The 19068-nt window shown below is 39.4% G+C and overlaps 1 protein-coding gene across 6 annotated transcripts in view; it reads right to left on the reverse strand.

Annotated features, from left to right (window-relative positions):
• MEF2A (myocyte enhancer factor 2A) overlaps positions 1–19068 on the reverse strand; it is an 81395-nt gene that overhangs the window by 28806 nt on the left and 33521 nt on the right. For all 6 annotated transcript variants that reach the window (XM_074549188.1, XM_074549190.1, XM_074549185.1 and 3 more), the window contains exons 2-3: positions 18682–18879; positions 14099–14302 (exon numbers count right to left, since the gene is read on the reverse strand). In XM_074549188.1, the coding sequence (XP_074405289.1) occupies positions 14099–14302; positions 18682–18735 (258 nt within the window). In that variant the 5' untranslated portion in view covers positions 18736–18879. The remainder of the gene's footprint in view (positions 1–14098; positions 14303–18681; positions 18880–19068) is intronic.

The raw sequence follows: 19068 nt of genomic DNA on the forward strand, positions 1-19068 counted from the left end.
CGGCCCCACAGAGCCGGGCACGGCCCCGCAGGGAACGGCGGGGAGCGGCCCCGGCCCCGGGCTCTGGGAACCGCTCCGCGGGGACCCGACAAAGCCAAATCCACAAACAAGGGCTGACTCCGCCCTCGAGATTCTCCAGGGCTAAAATTTGTTGTTTCTCCAAATAATGTAAATAACTCGGCTCCCTGAGCAATTTCCAAGATGTTAACACAGAGATCAAAATGTTATTAACTTTGAGGCTGTTCAGAGGAAAAATTTGGTGAGACCAAATAATTTGTGTAACATGAAGAGAGTTTTATTTCTCTACTGCGATATAAAAGCTTGTTTTAAACAAAATCACAGTATTTGCAGTGGAGACTAATAGATATAAGGCATAATTTTTTCTTACCACAGCAAGAGGGGAAAAGAACATTAAATTTCAGGTTCTGTTATTGGATGCTCACTGCAATTACCTTCTGGTGTGAAGTCTTGTTTTCCAGATCATGTAAGGGAATGTGTAGCCCTTTCAGTAAATCTGTGTTACTTTCCACTTCCTCTAAGACTTAGCCAAAATTACTGGAAATTGTTCCAACGTGTTTGCCAACACACTGCATTGTGCCCCAGTAACTAAGATTGTGCAGCTTTGATCTCAGGCTGCACTAACTGATGAGAGAAAAATACTGGTTTCACTCAGAAAATAATGCTAAGTATTTACAACGAACCAATGCAGGTGTGAAATCTCTTTTTTAAAAGAATGAAGGAAACACAAAAATACATTTTTGTGACACACAAAGTCACTACACAAGTGTTCCAGACAGTTTTGGTCATCTTGATATTGCAGAATGACCCAGGAGCTGCTTCTATTCCACTATAGTCTAGTACTGATTTATTTTGATTCGAATGGCAGAACTTAGAAAACATTGTATGAGAATGGCTGGACCAGCTATGATGGGTTTAAATATTGCAGTCAAGCACATGGTACATGAGCCCCAATATTTTCCTGAACTTCCCCACACATATGCAAAGTAGTTTTTAATTGCACTTTGCAATTAAAATTAGCATTTTGCTAATTTAAGAAAAGAACCATGCCTTGGCAAGAAGCACCGAAGGAACAGAAGAAGGGCTTCTTGCAAAACAACAACAGAAAGGAATAACTGGCTTCTCTCTACGATTCAATATAAATTTTACTGAAACTGATAATACAAATAGCAAAGAGTATAAAAGCACAATAAAGTCATTTATTGTTTGATTCTTGAGGAAGCAGAGCTGATATTCAACCATCTCATGTTCCACAAAATCCAACAGAGACGCGTGGAAGGCAGGAGCCCGAAGGCTGCTGAGCCCCCAGAGCAGGAGATGAAGCCTCCACGTCCTCCAGGCTTGTTCCAGCCCGGCCCCAGGGGCTCCAGACCCTGCTCAGGGGCAGCTCTGGGGAGCAGGGACTCTGAGCCCACAAACATGGATGGGTCACTGCCTCCAGAGAGCAAGGGACAGCCCCAGCTGGCCCCTTCCCATCCAGACCCCGGCTTTCCACCCCGCTCCAAAAGGAAATGCTGCTGATGATTAAAGAGCACAATCAGTGGGTTTTGTGCTCCCATCAGTGAGTTTGGTTAAAAAGCCAAGACTTCTGATATTGTGATCTGGGCTCCTTACCAGCCCTGGCAGAACTGTAAAGAACTTGATTATGTTCATTGTCACGTCAGGAAATGATATTTTTCTGCCTTAAAGCAAGAATTTAGGATGACCTCATGTGTAAAAAGTGTTATGAAGTGTAAAAAAGTGTCAGGTCATTCAAAACACTCAGTGCTTGGTTTCTTGTAATATTACACAAAAAGGAAATGGTTGCTGCTGTCAAAGCTACCATGTATCATGTTAACAGCTCTATTTTTGCACTTACTATTGGAGCTGGCCAGAGAGGATTTTTGTTGGTATTTCATCCCAAATCACTGGGAAAACCATGTCCAAAATTTGACTAAGACTGAAATGAAAAGTGATTTCCCTTGGAAAAGACAAACCCTTTCACTTAAATCCTGTGGCTAGTTCTCCTTCTGCTCTTGCAATCAGAGCATGGAAAAGCTGCAAAGCAGCACAAATTTAGAGTAAATATGTTTTAAATATCATAACTTTTTAAAGTGTAAATATTCCTCAGGCCTGAAGTAATGGAAAAGCCCTACCAGCACTGCTAAGTATCAATGCTGCTCTGGTAGGCACCTCCACCACGGATATCAAAAGGACAAATGATTAAAGTTCCCTGATGCTCTGGAGATGCCATTCAATAGTGGAGAGTATTTCTGTCTCACTAAAATGAAAAAAAATTCTCCTTGTCCATTCTTTATTTAACTTGGTTTTGCTGGTTTATCCTCATCTGCAGCAGGAACAGGTGGGTGCCAACGTGTGGGCAGAGGAGGCAGAAGGACCGGCCCAGCCCCGCTGGCAGCAGCAAACCTCAGCCACACCACACTGACACTCACATCCTCCATCAGGAGCCACACCTTTTTTTTCTGTGATAGTCACAGAAAGAAGGACAAATAAAGCAGTCACAGCACCAGATTCCCACCCAGTTTTCTTTCTTAATACATGAAAGATCAGAGAGACAAAGCAGGGCATATTCCTTTACTGCAGCTCAGCTCCCTTCCCTCAGCAGGCAAGGACCACTTGTATCACTGCAGGCTCTGCACGCACAGAAACATCCTGCTGAAAGCAGGACAATTGTTTTATTATTTGCTTCCTGATACATATTATTGCCAAGAAGTTGAGCCTAAAATCTGGCTGTTTTTCTCTTCTTTTCAAACACAAAATATTCCACTTTCATCAGCCTGAACAATAGTTAGGTGTCTCATCCTTTAGATATCATTATGTCTCCCCTATTATGTATAAAACATATTCAAGTACCCGAGGACTATTCTTAGTCACCCAAAGCTATTTTTAGTTTTTAAACTTCCTGCGGGTCAGTTTGGCTACAGAAGCATCATCATTGCTGTTTCTTTTCTCTAAATTAACAACACAGCTCTGCAGAGTCAGACCTTGACCCTACAGTGCCCTGTACATGAATTTACCACTGTCTAAAATCCAAACAGGAGTGAATCTCCACAAACATCAAACGAGAACAGCCAGAGAAAAACCAAATAATTCAGCTCAGTAATGGTGTTTTGTCTATTTAAACTCATCAACATTATTTCTGTAGGCTGAAACTCTTTTTCCACAGATAGAGGTACTGTATTGTTTTATGTGATGTTTACAAACTCGATATATTTTCCTCAGGCTCTATCAATATTCTCAACTTCAACCACTGAAGCATCTGCAAATTTCCTTATGGAGCTGTTTTCCTGTCCTTTGAGTTGGGAGGCTACTTACATTTAGCCCTAATACTGCTCCTTTCAGTATCCCTGACACATTTTCAATTACATTTTGCCACGCTATCAGTTCAAATTTCACATTCTAATTATAGCCACAAACACATCCATCCCAAACCAGCTCAGGGAAGGAGTGGTGCCCAGCTTTCAAAACTTCCCTGAAACGCACAGGAGGCCAAATTAGATTATGACAGACATTTCCATGAGCTAAGCAACTTGGAGAGCTTAACTTCTTAAAGAACAAGACCTTCCCAATCTTTCTGGCAGGCTCCCCAACCATAATACTGCATGCTAAAGAAAATCTGAACTATTGACATACTCTCCTTTCAGCTTGCTTAAATAATATTTTCCATACTTGTGCTCAATTAGTAGTGATATTTAAAAAGGAAATAATTGACATTATGCAAAAATACATGGACATGAAAAATTCTGAGTGCAGTACTTAAAGTTTGCTACAGCTATTGTATTTCTTGGCCAAATATTATAACCTGCTATGGAGAAAAACAAGGAGGTTTAGGATTAATTACTTATTCCAGGGTTTTACAAACAAAAAACTCCTAAGCCTGCCTAGCATTATCCATACAAATACAAAGAAAAAGAAGAGCCCTTTTAGCCATGCTCTATGTTCAATTTCAGGCAAAGGTATTCAGCATTTACAAATGAAAAATGTTCATGATTTGAAATTTTATCAGTGTCCCTGCTATAAACCACTCTAAGAAAAGACACTGTCTTGTTTCAAATGTTGGACCATTTCCAGTATCTGGCAAATTTTAACATGTATCCCTGGCTTGCCAAACATGAAAGCTAGCTGTCAAATTCCTCCCAGATATGATAAAGATGGCACTCAGGATTCAAACTCTCATTTATATAAAATAACACATACAAAAGGTTTTTAGACTTGATATGGCATGAAGTTTCAATTCTAGCCTGAAGCATCTTTGCTGTGAAACATTATTTTAAGTAGATAACCACAAGCAATTACTAAAGAATTAGAACTTTCTGGGCTATAAAATCCACTCTTCACCCCCAGAATATTCCCCAGCTCTGGACTAGAAGCTATGGGAAAGGCAGCTGCATGCTTGCATTTGTGATTTTAGAGAAACACTATCTGTGAACTGTGGACTTTTTAAAGCAGTTGCTGACCTACAAACAAGCTGGATTGCTTGGTCCTAAATGAACTCCTTGAGACTTAAAATGATTAGTAATCCATTAGCACTGATAATGCTGTTTCCACAGTGACAGCTTAGTCAAGCTCTCAAAGTCCAATTTTTGATGCATTTGTCTTTGTTTCACTTTCTATCCAACTCAGTAGATCATTAAATTTTATATCACTGAGCAGATTTGCATTTTACCTGTTTTACAGACAGAACCATCAACTAGATTTTCCCATTAAAGAGTACTAAAGTGCCAGTTTAACTCGATCTTTTTCAATCTTTTTATTAAAACAAAAAAGACAAAATAGACTGATATTCATCTTCAAGTAGCAAAAATTACTCCTTAGCATATAAATTAAATACATTTTATAGTCCTTCCAGGGATTATAAATTTGCCAACAAACAAAACTGATGGTAAAATGGAACAAAACACAGCTCTATGTTAGAACACTGAAAGAGAGATTTCATGATACATAAATGCTTTACTTCAGCCCTCACCCAAATAACAACACAGAGCTACAAACTCAGCTCCCAAATGCAGATCTTGGTGTACTTGCAATGGTTAAATTATAAATCAGCAGCAGCAGTAGCTGACTGAAGGCCTCCTTTCAGCAACAGTGCACTGCAGATAAGCCATATGGAACATGAAAAGTTTCCAAGTGCAGCAATCCATCTGCATAATATCCCTCATAATCTTTTAGAAGTTCTTTAGGAAAAATATTATCTCCTACTCAGAGTTTGCCAAGAAAAAAAATGGCTTAACTCTGATTAGAATTCGTTTAATAAAAAGAATGGGGTTCTTTAGGTCTACCTGCCCATGTAGTATTGCAATTACAAACACCTTTTGTCCTGAAGAGTTCTTCACAGCTTTAAAATTGGAAAGGATAACAGAACTGTTTCAGAGTCTTGGTACTCAAGATAATTTAGTGCTATCAAAACAGCAATTACAACACGAATGGCAACCATTCCCAAAGAAAATGTTTCCAAGGATTTATGCTATTGTTAAAACAGTGTTCACATGTAAGATTATGGGCACTGGCTACATCTCCCAGAATAAGCTCCAACACCTTTAATATTTGTATGGAACAACCACCTTGTTTCACCAAAGAACACCTCAAAAATAATCCAGCTGAATAAAACAACGGCAAGCAGGTATTTGCAAGCACCAGCTGAGATCAGTGTGTACAACAGGAAACAGAGAGCCTCCCCAGAAATAAGGAAATAGAGTACAAGCAATTACATCTCTGGTTTTACTGAACTAAAGGAATGAGAATGTGGGACTTCCAGATACAGCTCTAAAAATGTCCCAATTCATGTATCAAATACAGAACTTCTCAGTTGTGTCAACACAATACATTTAACATGGTTTTTTTTCTGCATAGCCTCCATTTAGTGCAAATTATTCAAAAGCCAGAGCACCACTCTGAAGACTGTCCTGACTCAATGTGAAAAGGGGTAGGAAATCAAAGGTGGGACCTTGAGAGGTAGAAAGAAAAGGCTGTACAGGAATCAGGGATAGAGAAATTTGAGTAAGCTTTATCATGTAATTCATGTCAACATTAGATAAAACTGGCTCTGGAATGCTTGATTTTTTCTTTTTAAAGTCATTGTAATCAGCAAGCACTGAATTTTAATTTATTTGCAGGAAAGAGCAGGGCTTTAAATGGTACCCATTTGTTACAGTTATAGAAGAGTTTACAATGGGACAATGTATAACAGCTTTGATCTAAAAAATCTTCACAACATTCCCAAAATATTTGGGAGATTTTAATAAAAAAATGTATTATACCCTTCCTGTTGAAATTACCTAGTATTTCCAGTAAAACATAAAATTTAAATTAAAATTCACCCTGCTGCCAATTGAACTAACTTGCTTAGCATTGCATATGACACTAGCCATACTAGCCTAGTACTACTAGTATACTACTATATGACTATATATATACACTATATATACTACTATGACTATACTACTAGTATAGTCATACTAGCCTATGACTTCCAGGGCTCCCCTATGAAATATCACATCACTGATGTGACATAATAAGATGTACCAAAAAAACCTGAGTAAGTCACTAAATGAACTGGATGTGTACTTGCCTGCAAGTATTGTGAAGAATGGTGTGTCATGTTGTGTGTCAGCTGTCACTTGCCACAGGCTCTCAGGTATTCAGAGGATACCTGACAGTATCTGCACCCCAGGAACTGCCACCACCAATATTTTCTTCCTTCAGGTGCAGCTGGTCCCCAAAGCACCCCAGGAGCAATCACAAGGGAAGTGTTTTGTTGTTTTGTGCAGGTGGGTGCTGAGCGTTACAGCCCCCATGGGGCACCTGCAGTAAAACCCTGGCACGGAACAAACCCCACACCCCCTGAGCCTTCTGCTGCACAAGCACCACCAGCTCGTGGCCCAAACATGAAAATTATTCAAAAGCAACATATTAAAAACTGCAGGCATGGCGAGGTCCAAAAGGCAGGGAGTAGTGGAGCACAGGAGATGACCCTCCCCTCCTTTGGGCAGCTCATGCTCAAACACGAACGTGAGGGAGCAGCAAGGATCAAGAAGCTGCAGTGCTGCTGTCCCTCCTGCAGGGTGGATAATCCCTGCCACAAGACACAACCAAAGCCACGAGCCTCAAGTCAAAAGATGGGATTACATTAAATCTCCACTGAAATCAAGCCTACCACATAAAGAACAGTCCTTCATCCTGCTGTAGTTGCAGGAGATGCTTTGTTCTGGGTCTATTCTTTCCACGCACAGCTTGTGTAAAGTCACTCTCTCTTGATCAACAGATGCCATGGTCCTCACTTTGAAATTGCAAAGTAAAAATACACTTTTCTGTCACTACAGAATTTCAAAAGCACCGAATTCTGCAGCAACACAAGGGCTGCAGAATACACGAGACCAGCACAGCTTGAAGAACTTGTTCATACAATAATTATGTCTTTGTGTGACTGCCTGCATGAACTCCAGCACTAACAAGCAATGAGCTGTTGCGGATTTTCTTGGAGTCAATTTTCAATCCTACTTGACACAATGTCTCCAGAACAGCTAAACCCAGAACTCAATCTCTGACAAGCGTTTCCCGAGCAGTGGGTGTGAGAACTGGACCTTGTGTGTCTGCCCTATAAATTTCAAAAATAAAAATATTCTCCTAACACAGAGCAGAAACAGTTGGAAAAACACCGCTTGTGCAGCTGGGAAATAAAACCAATTTTCAGACAGAGGAGAATCCAGTCCCTGCCCATTTCAGGGCTGATTCTGCAGCAGTTTTTGGTAGAGCACACAAAAGCTCTGTAGCAGTATTTGACAGGGATTTAGGATCCCGGCCCTCCCAGCAGCACAGCCTCCAGAGGAGCATCCGATCCAATCTGAGATTGTAATGATGCACAGCCAAGTCAGCTGCCACTCATCACTCAGTGATCAGCTTTTTCTGGTAGTTTATTAAAAAATGAGAACATCACAGCGAATTTCAGTTCACGGCTTTCAAGTCATGTCACTGGTGTAACTGTGACAGGGCTGGCGTAGGACAGAGAGCACCCTGAACTGCAGCTACACAAAATCACTGCTGCCAATACAGCAGCCAAGTACAGTCATTATTAGCAAGACTTCAGAAATTTCTATAAAAAGATGCATTCTAGACAAACTTCAAATATCTATATGCTTTAAGTAGTGACTAAATCTGGAATTCATCAAAATTCAGAATACCAGCAGAGCATGGTAAATTTAAAGCACCGGCAGTGTTTGAAAGAGGTAGAAGAAATAACGTATTCTTAACCCTAAAACACTAAATTTATTCACTGCTTTAGATACAAGGGAAGCACAGTTTTAGATTATTTGCAGGCAAACCAAAGCTGCTTCAAAAAACAAAAATCTATCTTGCTTCTGAAAATTCTTTATATATCAGCAATGAAGGAATGCAAAACAACATTAACTCAGAACAACAACTTTTTGCCAGTACTGTCAGCTTGCCTAAAGTCACCAGTAATCTGATATTTTGAAATAAATAAATAAAGAGGTACGTAAATCATGTGTATGTACAAAGCAATTTCAGCTCAGCCAAAGAATTAAAATAACATTGTTGAGTAAAATGGTATTACCAAATGCAAGATAAGGAAAAATCAACAACAGTAAACAGCTCAAAAAAATACTGTGGGAATTCAGAGTTGAATTTAATCTCCCAAACTAAAAAGAAAGAGGAGGGGAGAGAAATGAGAGACAAAGACATCGTCAGGAGGGGAATTGTTCTGTTCAGCACAAAATGCACAGTTGTCTTCTGTCACAATACTGAAAATAAATATGTGCTATCTTGACCACATTTTAAATTTTACAAGGTAGTTTTTTCCTAAACCATGAGTGGGAACTAAAATCCCTAGGTAGAACCTGTTTATAAGTCAGGTTTATAGCAAAAACTACTAGAAAAAAATTTTTTTTTTCTACCAGAAAAAAAATAAGACTCAAACCACTATGCACAGACACATAAAATTTACATATGTGTGTGTATATATATGCATGTATACATACATATACATAAAAGCTTTTGATGACTCATTCCAGACCACTTCAGCTTCCAAGCACTTTCCCTATTTTTAAGGTAAGCTAAAAGAAAATTTTAGTCCTTAACCATACATAAATCCTCCTCAACCACCTCCTTAAAATGTCTCAAAGGTATTTGTGTGCCATCTCAAATTATTTGAAATGTTATATGCAGTATAATTACATTTACATAATCATTTAGCAAATCAAGCCCAATAATGCCTACATTTTCTCAGCATCATGGGCAGATTACCAAGTCTTTTCCTTCCTTCACTGAAATAATTTTTAAGCTTCTTCCTTCTTTTAAATGTGCACCACTTATTCCCACGGTGTTTGGAGAACAAATCAAGTGGTTTGAACTACAAAAATACATAATACTACACCAATACATGGTCTTTTATCAGCCCAAAGCTTTTTTCTTTCTTTATTCCCCCAGGTTTTGCTCACTTCTGGCAGTTCTCCATCTATCAAATAGGCAGGAATGCAAAACAATGTTAACACATCTCAGTGCCAGCCTCCCTCCAATCTCCAGTGTGTGTTTAACCATCAGCACTCCTGGTGCCACCTCACAGTTCTGGAAAGCTGTGCTGACATTTAGAGAGATTTGGAGATTTTAGTCACATACATTCAGTATCAGTTTTCATTTTCTTGGTTGCGGGGCACTTTCTTCTTAAAAATAAATTTAAAAACTTACGGTGTAGCTTGTGTTATAAAACATTTCAAAGGAATAATTATTTTTTATGAATTTGGCCCAGTTTCCACCATCTTACTTTTTAGCTTTGAATAGCAAGATACGGAAGCCCAAATTGCTTTGCAAATCCTTATCTAGATCGGATACACCAGGTATCCACCAAGGAAGGAAACAAGATCAATTAACTGAAGGTCATTCTCATCTAATTTTGTATGTGTGCATCCAAGTATATATTTAGATACAATTCCCAGATCTTCATTTTCACATGAAGTCAACCCAAATTTAAAAAAAAGGAAGCAATGAACCAATTCAAGTGCTACCAAAACAAACTACTACGCACCAACAACAGTTCAAAATACACATTGGTTATTCCCAGCCTGGAAAAGAAGCAATGCTGGGAGGTGGAGAAAGCTGGATGAAAAACAAAACCAGAGAGCTTTTGGTTTATAAACACAGTGTTTCAACACCAACTTTTCTGTTTATGCTCCCCACACTGTTACACTTGTCTCTTGGCATATGCTCCATCTGGCTGGGGAGATGCATCTGCTTCTTCCTGCTGCAGGCTCTCCACGTGCAGCTGAGCTCTCCGTGCTCACCCGGAGCCAGGAGCCAACAATCCCAGCTCTGATCCCTGAGCTCCTCCTGACTGCACAGCGGGCACTGCTCCTCTAACAGCTCCATTAACATTTGGTGAAAAGGCAGAGATGAAAAGGATTTTAATGCAAGAAAACAGCTGATTACAGCACAAGATTAAACTGGCTTGTTGACCCTGCTGAAAGCAGCAGCAGGGTCATTTACCTGCTTTGGCTGAACTATGACAAAACCACTCACACCAAACCATCAAAAATGTTACTGCCCATTATAGCCACCTATTCCCATGGTAAGGTATCTAATAAAAACATCCAAATCATTTGCTGGAATTTACACCAGAGCAGTCCTTCCACAAGAATGAGTATGATTGCAATAATTATCTGCCATAGTTTAAGCGAGATTTTTTTGTACTTTTTACTTGCAATTTTTATTACAGATCATTACCTATTTCAAGGACAGCTGTCAATATCTGGGGTATAACCTAAGCCTTATTCAGCACATTACTCCACACTGAAAACAGCACTGAGCTACAGAGCACAGGAGAGGCTCATTAACTGACACCCACCCGGAATTCTCCTGGGCACAGATGCCAACTGGGAAAGTAGGTCACATCTTACACAGGCTCCTAAAAATCAAATCACCTCAGTCTGATGAGGTGAGATGAGGAACAAGCAAAACCCACCATGGCCAAGTGTAGGTGAAATAAACCCTTGTTTTCTGTATCAGTCAAGGAAAATTAAAACATGGAAAAAAGATAAAAAGCTGAGCTAAACAGGCAGGAAGAGCCATCTTCAGCCCCTGACTCCCAGAAGTGAGGCTGGGAGAGAGGGAACAACTGTGCAACTGCTGCTTTCTGAGGCCTTGCTGAGGGGCAGAAGGACCCAAAATGGAAGTGATATCTTATTGTAAATAGCCTGCAATAATCTTAGCATCCTGCACTGAAGAAAATATACAGTGCCTGTTCATCTCCCTCTTTTCCTTTGGATTTAAAAACAATGAACGCTCAAGGTCTCAAATAGTCTTTTATACATGAAAACATTTTGTTGACCATATGGATACAGAATCCTGATAAAACCTGAAATTCTTCCCATTTTACTTCGCAGAAATACTTCTTTCTTCAGGAAAAATAATTACTTGTCAAGAATAATCTGTTACAGAAAAAAAGTCCGTGAACATTAAAGCATCAAATGCTTTAACACCTACAGCAAGTCCTTCAAATCACAGACAGCACTTCAGCGTAACAATCTGCAACTGTGCCATTATGGGTTTGTAAAACCAAATACACGATCCCAGTATTGCAAGGATTCAAAGCACACACTGAATAAAAATTTCATTCTTTTCAATATCTCTATATGGTACATCTCTGCTGTGCAAGAGCACTGCCTTACACTCCAGTAACCTCATGAAAGAGCAGGTATAGGACAGCAACAGATCATTGCCATCTACAATAACATGTTCAGTGAAAGATATAACTGCATGCATTAAAAAAAATTTCTAATATTCATTTAAGATGCCAGTGCTCTCCCTCCCACTATGTTTTCACAAACATTCCAGCAGCAACAGAAGACACCAAGCTCTGGGCATATGAAAGCAATTCCTATGCCAAAACTGAGCAGGAGACAACTACAAGGGGAAGATGTCTCATGGATTTCACTTAATCATTTACAATATTGCTATCTACCAGTACTGGAAATGAGTAGCAGCAGATTTGTTTCCACCCTCACCCAGCTTCTGAGCTGTGTGGAATTACCTTCCTTCTAGCCCAGGAAAACTCACCCTCCTGCCATGCACACCAGGACCACAGTGGCTCCAGAATAGTTCCACCGTGAGCCAATGTCCCAATAAATGCCATTTGTCACATTCAAGGAATTACTAAACATCTATACATTAGTTGTAACTCCATACAATGGAATTACTTTTTATAATTCAGTTTAGTGTGAATTTGACAGATTTTAGGTGCTTTGCTACAGTAATTTTCATTTGTTAAAACAGAATTTCAACGTAATTACAAAAAAAGAGAAGCCATTTTACAGTGTTCTTTCAGCATGTTTCCAAAATGCTGGTGATGTCACTAAACATCTATCACACTCCAAGCACCCATCAATCCAGAAACAAAAAACCCAAAAATATTTCACAACCTGGCTAAAGAGCACCCAGGGCTTATCTGAAGAGATAGGAGGCTGCATTCCTAAATTACACTGTATTTGAAAAATGGGAATAAAGTCCTGAATTCCTCACTATCATAAAACATTAAATTCAGAGCAGAAAATTAGAAAGAATCTGCAGATGAGTCCCTGCATGCTCCCCCAGAGTGGGGGAACTGGGGGTGCTAAGTGCACTTTTAATGTACCAGTTGGGGTCAAACTGACTCTGGTAAAAAAACCCAGCAACAGGAGGAACCCCAAAAAGCAGCCTTGCACAGAATTATTCTGGAAGAGGTCCTCAGTCCTTGTGATGTGAAGAAGCACCATCACCATGAGTCACAACACAGAGAGGCCCTGCATGCACAACAACACCCAGCTGAACTTGCATCCCTGTCTCAAAGCCGTGTCTGTCACCATGCAAAGCTCATTCTGCAGGAATTGGGTTTTCCCTTCCTCTCCAGTGGCCATCCCTTATTTATGCTAATCCAGTGACTAAGCCTTCAGCTCTTCATGGCTTGTATTATCCCTCTCTTGAGAACTCAGTGCTGAAGACAGAAGTTGGGGAGGGTTTTTTTTCTGATCATAAAAGACAGTTGACAAATTAGCAGAGAATCTTCTCAGAAAGAAATATCAAGCATTTGTCTGTATCTCAGTTTTGTCAATCTGATTTTTTGCTTGCACACTCATGTACAAGATCAGCTAGTACCATCCCTGTACTCTGATCCCCTTGGCAATAGACTCTTCAGCTATTCAAGGCTAATCATTATTCTGAAATCATTCCTAAAAAGCAAGGCATTTGTTCAGAAGACAACTTCAGAATTTAAATTAAACCCTTAAGTCAGCCACCTGTTTTGGTCTATTTACAGGACTACTGGAGACATGCTCTGAAATGCAGTTACAGTACATCAAGGCTCCAATTGCCAAGAAAATCCTTGAATTCTACTGCACCTAATTTAGAAATTATGTACTGAAAAGAGTTTCTATTTAAAGCTCAAGCATTATAAAAGTAGATGAAACCAATACCTTGGAGTAAATATATTCATGTTATTCTATTACTGCAGAAACTGCAGTCGTTCTGCTGCTATTTTAATTGTCAGTCACTGGACAACAAATTTAATTAAGTTCATTTATTCCACAGATTGGCTTTTTTTGGCTTTGGTTTTTTTTTTGCTGAACAAGGGGCAGCAGAGGTGGTGGCTGATCTGATCCATGTTCAAGATATGACTGGTGAAGTGGTTACTACCTCAGAGGAGAAAAAGGGCCAACTATAATTGTCTGTTAGGCTGAGGGCACTCTTCTGACCTTTCTCTCCCACTCAGTCAATTTTTTCTCCCCATTAAAACCTTGAACATTTCTCCCCCTCCTTCCCCAGAAAAACAACCATTTTTCACACCTCTATTTCCATTGCCAAACGCGACTGAAATCAAACATGTTTCCCAGAAACTGGCAGGGGGTGGAGGGCAGATGGGAAAACAACATGGCTGTAAAGACAAGTTATTGCCTTAGAGAAACCAGACTAAAAGCAGTAGTTTACATTTCATAACACAGTATTAAATAACTTAAAAGCATTTGATTAAAATATCTTAAAATGCTCTATGTTTTAATTATTAAGGAGATAAGAAGACTGATGTGTCTTCTCAAATTGTTACCTCAACGATATCTGAGTTGGTTCTGCTTTCATGGGGCTCGTTGTATTCTGTGTATTTTAGTAGAACTTTGTCCATGTCAGTGCTGGCATACTGAAAGAGTTTGTTAGAGCTGTTAAAAATGATGAGTGCTATTTCACAGTCACAGAGCACACTCAACTCATAGGCCTTCTTCATTAATCCAAACTTCCTCTTTGTAAAGGTGACCTAGAGAAGAAAGAATAATGATTGATTTATTTTTTTAAAACACATGACAAGGGTTTGAAGGAAAACAATCAAGGTATACACTGACTGAGCCTACAGCATTTACTCCTACTGTAATATGCAGCTTCACACAAGAACTACCTATAATATCTGGTGCCAATTTTAGGGCCCCATTTTCTCTATTAGACTAAGTTAAACAATTACAAAACACCCCAACTCTTCCACTGGTAAATAACTACCAAGAAGAGTTAAATTTTAGTTAGAGTTTTAGTTAGAATAGGGTAATTTAGCTTTATTTCCTCCGTTCAATAGACTGACTTTCCAGGTATCACAATATTTTCTTCTCTAGTACTCAACCTTAATCATTATAAAATCAAAGAAAACAGAACAATCAATGGAAGCAACACTTACTATGCACTATGATTTCTAATTATGTACAGCTAAAAAATATTGCTATTTCGTTGCTATTAAGTCATTTGTAATTTGACTTGTTTTCTGCCACCTGGAAACACCAAGAAACAATTGTTCTGTCCAGTTAGAGCTGCAGTGGGGAAACAAATCCACTACAAACCATCACACAGGAGCATCTGCCCATCAGGGAAGGAGGAAACAGTTATGGAAGTTACCATCAGTTAGGATTTAAGAAATTATAAAAAAATCATTCCTTTCATAGACAGCAGCGAAGGATATAAAAGTGTCACTGCATTTGACAGCCCCTATTGCAATTGCAGGCACGAGCCTCTGTGACAGGGGAGTGATCCACACACCCCACGTCCCACAGACAACAGCCAGGGAGATTTTGCAAGAGAGGAATGAAGTAAGACACAAGAAACAATCAAACCTGTTTTCTGGGTGTCTGTACTTTAATTACCAAGCTGTACAGCGAGTTTTTGGGAAAATGGGTGGGAAACTTCTGTATATACACACCTGAAGGCTTTTTTCTCCTCATTATCACACACATATTACTTTTTAATACCATTAATAATACAAAGTATATTCTTTTCTTCCCACCATGTTAACAGACTCAGAGGACACACAGCTGTTGTTCTTCTGACACCTAAAAGGTTATTACCTGAGTGTGAGCAGGAATAGAGAGGTATTACTGCTTAGTGTTTGTCAGGAAAAAGGCATTACAAACAAAATGTGTGTGTGCTGTGTCACCTGGAGAAGTCCTCAGACAAAAGAATGAAGGTTTGCTGCCACTGAGGACCAGCAGGATCCTGGACAAGAGCCCTCCATTTCTTGACTGGAATTTTATCTTTCTCACCTCCTCTAAGGCTGCTCCACTTGTGAGATTCTCTGCTGGCATCAACTTCTCTTGGTGCCTGGACAGTGCTCAGCACAAACCCCTCTACCACAGCACCCTTACTTCAACACACACAGATTATTTTAAACTCAGTTTTCATTTCAGAACCCAAAAGCAGTCTTGGTTCTCTGAATTTCTCTTTTTTTCCTGCTCCATTTAGGACCACATCAAACTCAAAAAATATGTCTCGTTATTGCAGGTAAATAATTTCCCCAGCACTATTTTAATATTGCTTAGCAAAAAAATGGGTGAGGAGGAGACAGCAAAGGCAGCAAGATTGAGCTCCTTTGATATCTAATTTACTGTGCTGGATTCTCTTCAGCTTAATGAAGATAAATGTCCTACAGCTCATTCAAGAAGATAAAGCTGCTTAATTAATAATACAATGACAGTCTCATGACAATCATAATCCCCCTGAGGAATGGTCTATATATTCTGTTTTGAGCTCACATACAATCCCATCAGAAATAAGATGCTTCTGACAAAACAGTAGTTTTTCTTCCCACACAAGTTATATGAACTTGCTTTGCAGGTAAAGCTCTGTCCCATTTGCAAACACAGAAAACCTAAACCTCAAACTAAACACCCAACCAGGACATCATAGGCATGTCCATGAGTGCCCAACTCACCAGCCAGACATGCCATATAAAACCTGACAGGACACAACTGAACTACACTTCCAGTCCAGAACAAACCCTGCATGCCCTCCTTACCTGGATCAATGAAAAAAAAATCTCCAGTAAATATCTTATAAATGCCCAGTGCATCAGGGCATTCCAATATGTTCCAATTCCATATCCTGGCTACCAAAACCACAGGACACCAGTGGGGATCAAGGCCATCAATACCTCTACATTTAAAAGGAAGATCCCACTAACAAAAACTACTTAATCTCTCTAAAACCTTTTAAAAAGATGCAGTGTGTTTTCATCTGAGTTTCCAGAGAAATAGGGTAAGGCAAGCCTAATTCTACTTTTAAGCCAGAGTTGAAATCCTCTTCCTCATCACTAAGTAGCCCAAAAAGGTGCTGCCAGAAACAAAACTAGAATTTCATCTCCCTATTTTGCTTCAGTCACAGCAATGGTGTAAGTGGTCTAACATTTTACACAAATGTACTGATTCTCTTCCTCTCCATTGTTTCAATCTGAACAATGGGATGGGGATTCAAAAGAAAAAAACAATTTCTCCTGGAAAAAAAACCAAAAAATCCCTCACCAAAGTCAGGGTAGAAGTGTAACACTATTTGTTCCTCAAGCAGAACAAAACCAAGGCTGCCCAACTTAATCCAGATTCAGGTAAAAAGGGAATAAGTGGGATCAATTCCCATCTCTTCCATGTGCTTTAAGTTGTAGAGCAAGATCTGAAAAGAACTGAAGTCATTAATTCATCTACTTTTACTACGTGTACTTAAGACATTTATCTACATCAAACATAAAGTCACTGGGTGATTAAAGCTGTTCAAACACAATACTTGGCTTTCTCCCAAACTCCAATAATACTTTTCTTGCTATATATAGACTTCTCAGAGTTTACATTGCTTTAAAGTGATACAGGGAGAAAAACAATCTTGATCTCACCAACAAAACAATGGGCTCTGAGCTGATGTGTCAGCAGCAAGAGAGTCCCGTGGAATTCTGACAGTACCCCAACGTCAAGCTGCTGCTCAGAAGTTAAAAAAGGAAATCAAACAGCAGGAAGGGAACAGAACAAAACAGCAGCACAACACTATACTAGTCCATATTTTGCCTGCACCCTGAATTCTGGGTCCCTTGGCCATCAAAGTAATGGAGCAATACTCCAGAAGGCTTCAGGGAATAGGAGCAAGAGGTGTGAAACAAATTCTGTATTTAAACAGCTAAGCAGCTATAGCCTGAAAAAACTCTAAGAGAAAATAAGCAAGCGTGGACAGACTCCAGATAGAGAGTCACTGCTGGCTCTTCCATACAAGAGCTAAATAACTGGCAGAGCCATGACAAAGGGCAAATAAAATGGTGTTTCTTGAAACAACAGGCAATAGACCTGGAGATTCTAGACAAAAGATGTTGTAAATGCTGCAACATTACAAAGGCTCAAAGGATAACTGAACAACTTCCCTGGTGGGGGGCGGGGAAAACAAACAAAAAAACCCATTAATGGTTACTAAATATACGGAAACCACATCCAGCTCAGGAAATCCCTGAGCTAAGAATAGTTAAAAGCTGGAAGAGGATTACAGGGTCGGGCACATGTGCATCTCCAGCCCACACGGATTTGCTCAGGACCATCGCTGCACAAAAGACCCAGCGGCACCTTTGGCCTCAGCCCCCAGCACTGCTCTTAAACACCTTAAATCATTCCTGTAATAATTTGCCTTAAAAACAACAGCTTCCAGTTATCCCACTACTACATTTCAGTATCCAATTAAAATTTTATTTTGCATCTCATGCAGCAATTCAGAAATTAAGAGGAAACGCTACAGCAAGAGTCATCAACTTTTGGTGCTTTTCAAGTTCACAGGGCACCTCTGTGTCAGGGCTCCAGCAGCCAAGTGAGCAGCTTTCCCTGGAACATTCATTTTGAGCCCTCTTCCTTCTGCCTGACAATTTTGAACGACTTTTGTTGCAAACAGCTCTTACAAGAAATACAAATCGATGCTTTTAAACAGAATGTTAACAGAATTTGTTACTGTATCCAAGGACTGAGGATGCTGCCCACAGCCACCTCAAACTCCTCTGTCCAAGTGCTACAGAAAATAACCTTTACTAGATCCTTCCTGAGTGTTCCTAGTAGTTATCAGATCAAGCCATGTGTCTTTAAAAACACCCCTCCACTCTACTGCTAGCACAGCAGGATACCATTTAAATAGGAACAGCAATTTAAAATTTTAAATAGTAAGAGTTATTACTTATAAATAACATTTTTTCCTCAAACAGACATAAAATCATTGAGGTTTCTTATTCATATTCTGGCAAGGGCATCTGTGGATATATGAAGACAAAGCTCAGCTTTAGAACAGTGAATTAGGATGAATGTATTCAAACTTTCCATTAATTTTTAAGATTACTGATGGACCTGTTCATGCAGACTTGTTTCTCACCTGCCTATTCCGTTCATCCATTATTCTCGTGATCTGTATTTTCTTTCTCCCCATTTTCGCCTCTTCTTTCTTTTGTTTAGCAATCCAGAAATAAACTAATCCAAGAAATGTCCCTCTTCAGTGTTCTAACACATGATACAGTTTTCTTTTACTTTGTCTTCAGCTTGAGAAATGGTTCCTACTTCTTCTTATAAGCACCTAAAAAAAAAGTGAAAATATTAATGTACAAATTACTAAAAAGGAAGTATCATTAAAAACCCATAGAGTCAAAAAACATGTGCATCATGAAATTTCAGTGAGAAATCAAGTGTTTTCATTAAAGTATTATACTACACACTGCCTTCTAATTAAACTCCCACTGGTTTGCTGCATTCCACATACAAACTA

Source organism: Zonotrichia albicollis, chromosome 11 (assembly GCF_047830755.1).
Source record: "Zonotrichia albicollis isolate bZonAlb1 chromosome 11, bZonAlb1.hap1, whole genome shotgun sequence".
In the NCBI taxonomy this organism is placed as follows: Eukaryota; Metazoa; Chordata; class Aves; order Passeriformes; family Passerellidae; genus Zonotrichia; species Zonotrichia albicollis.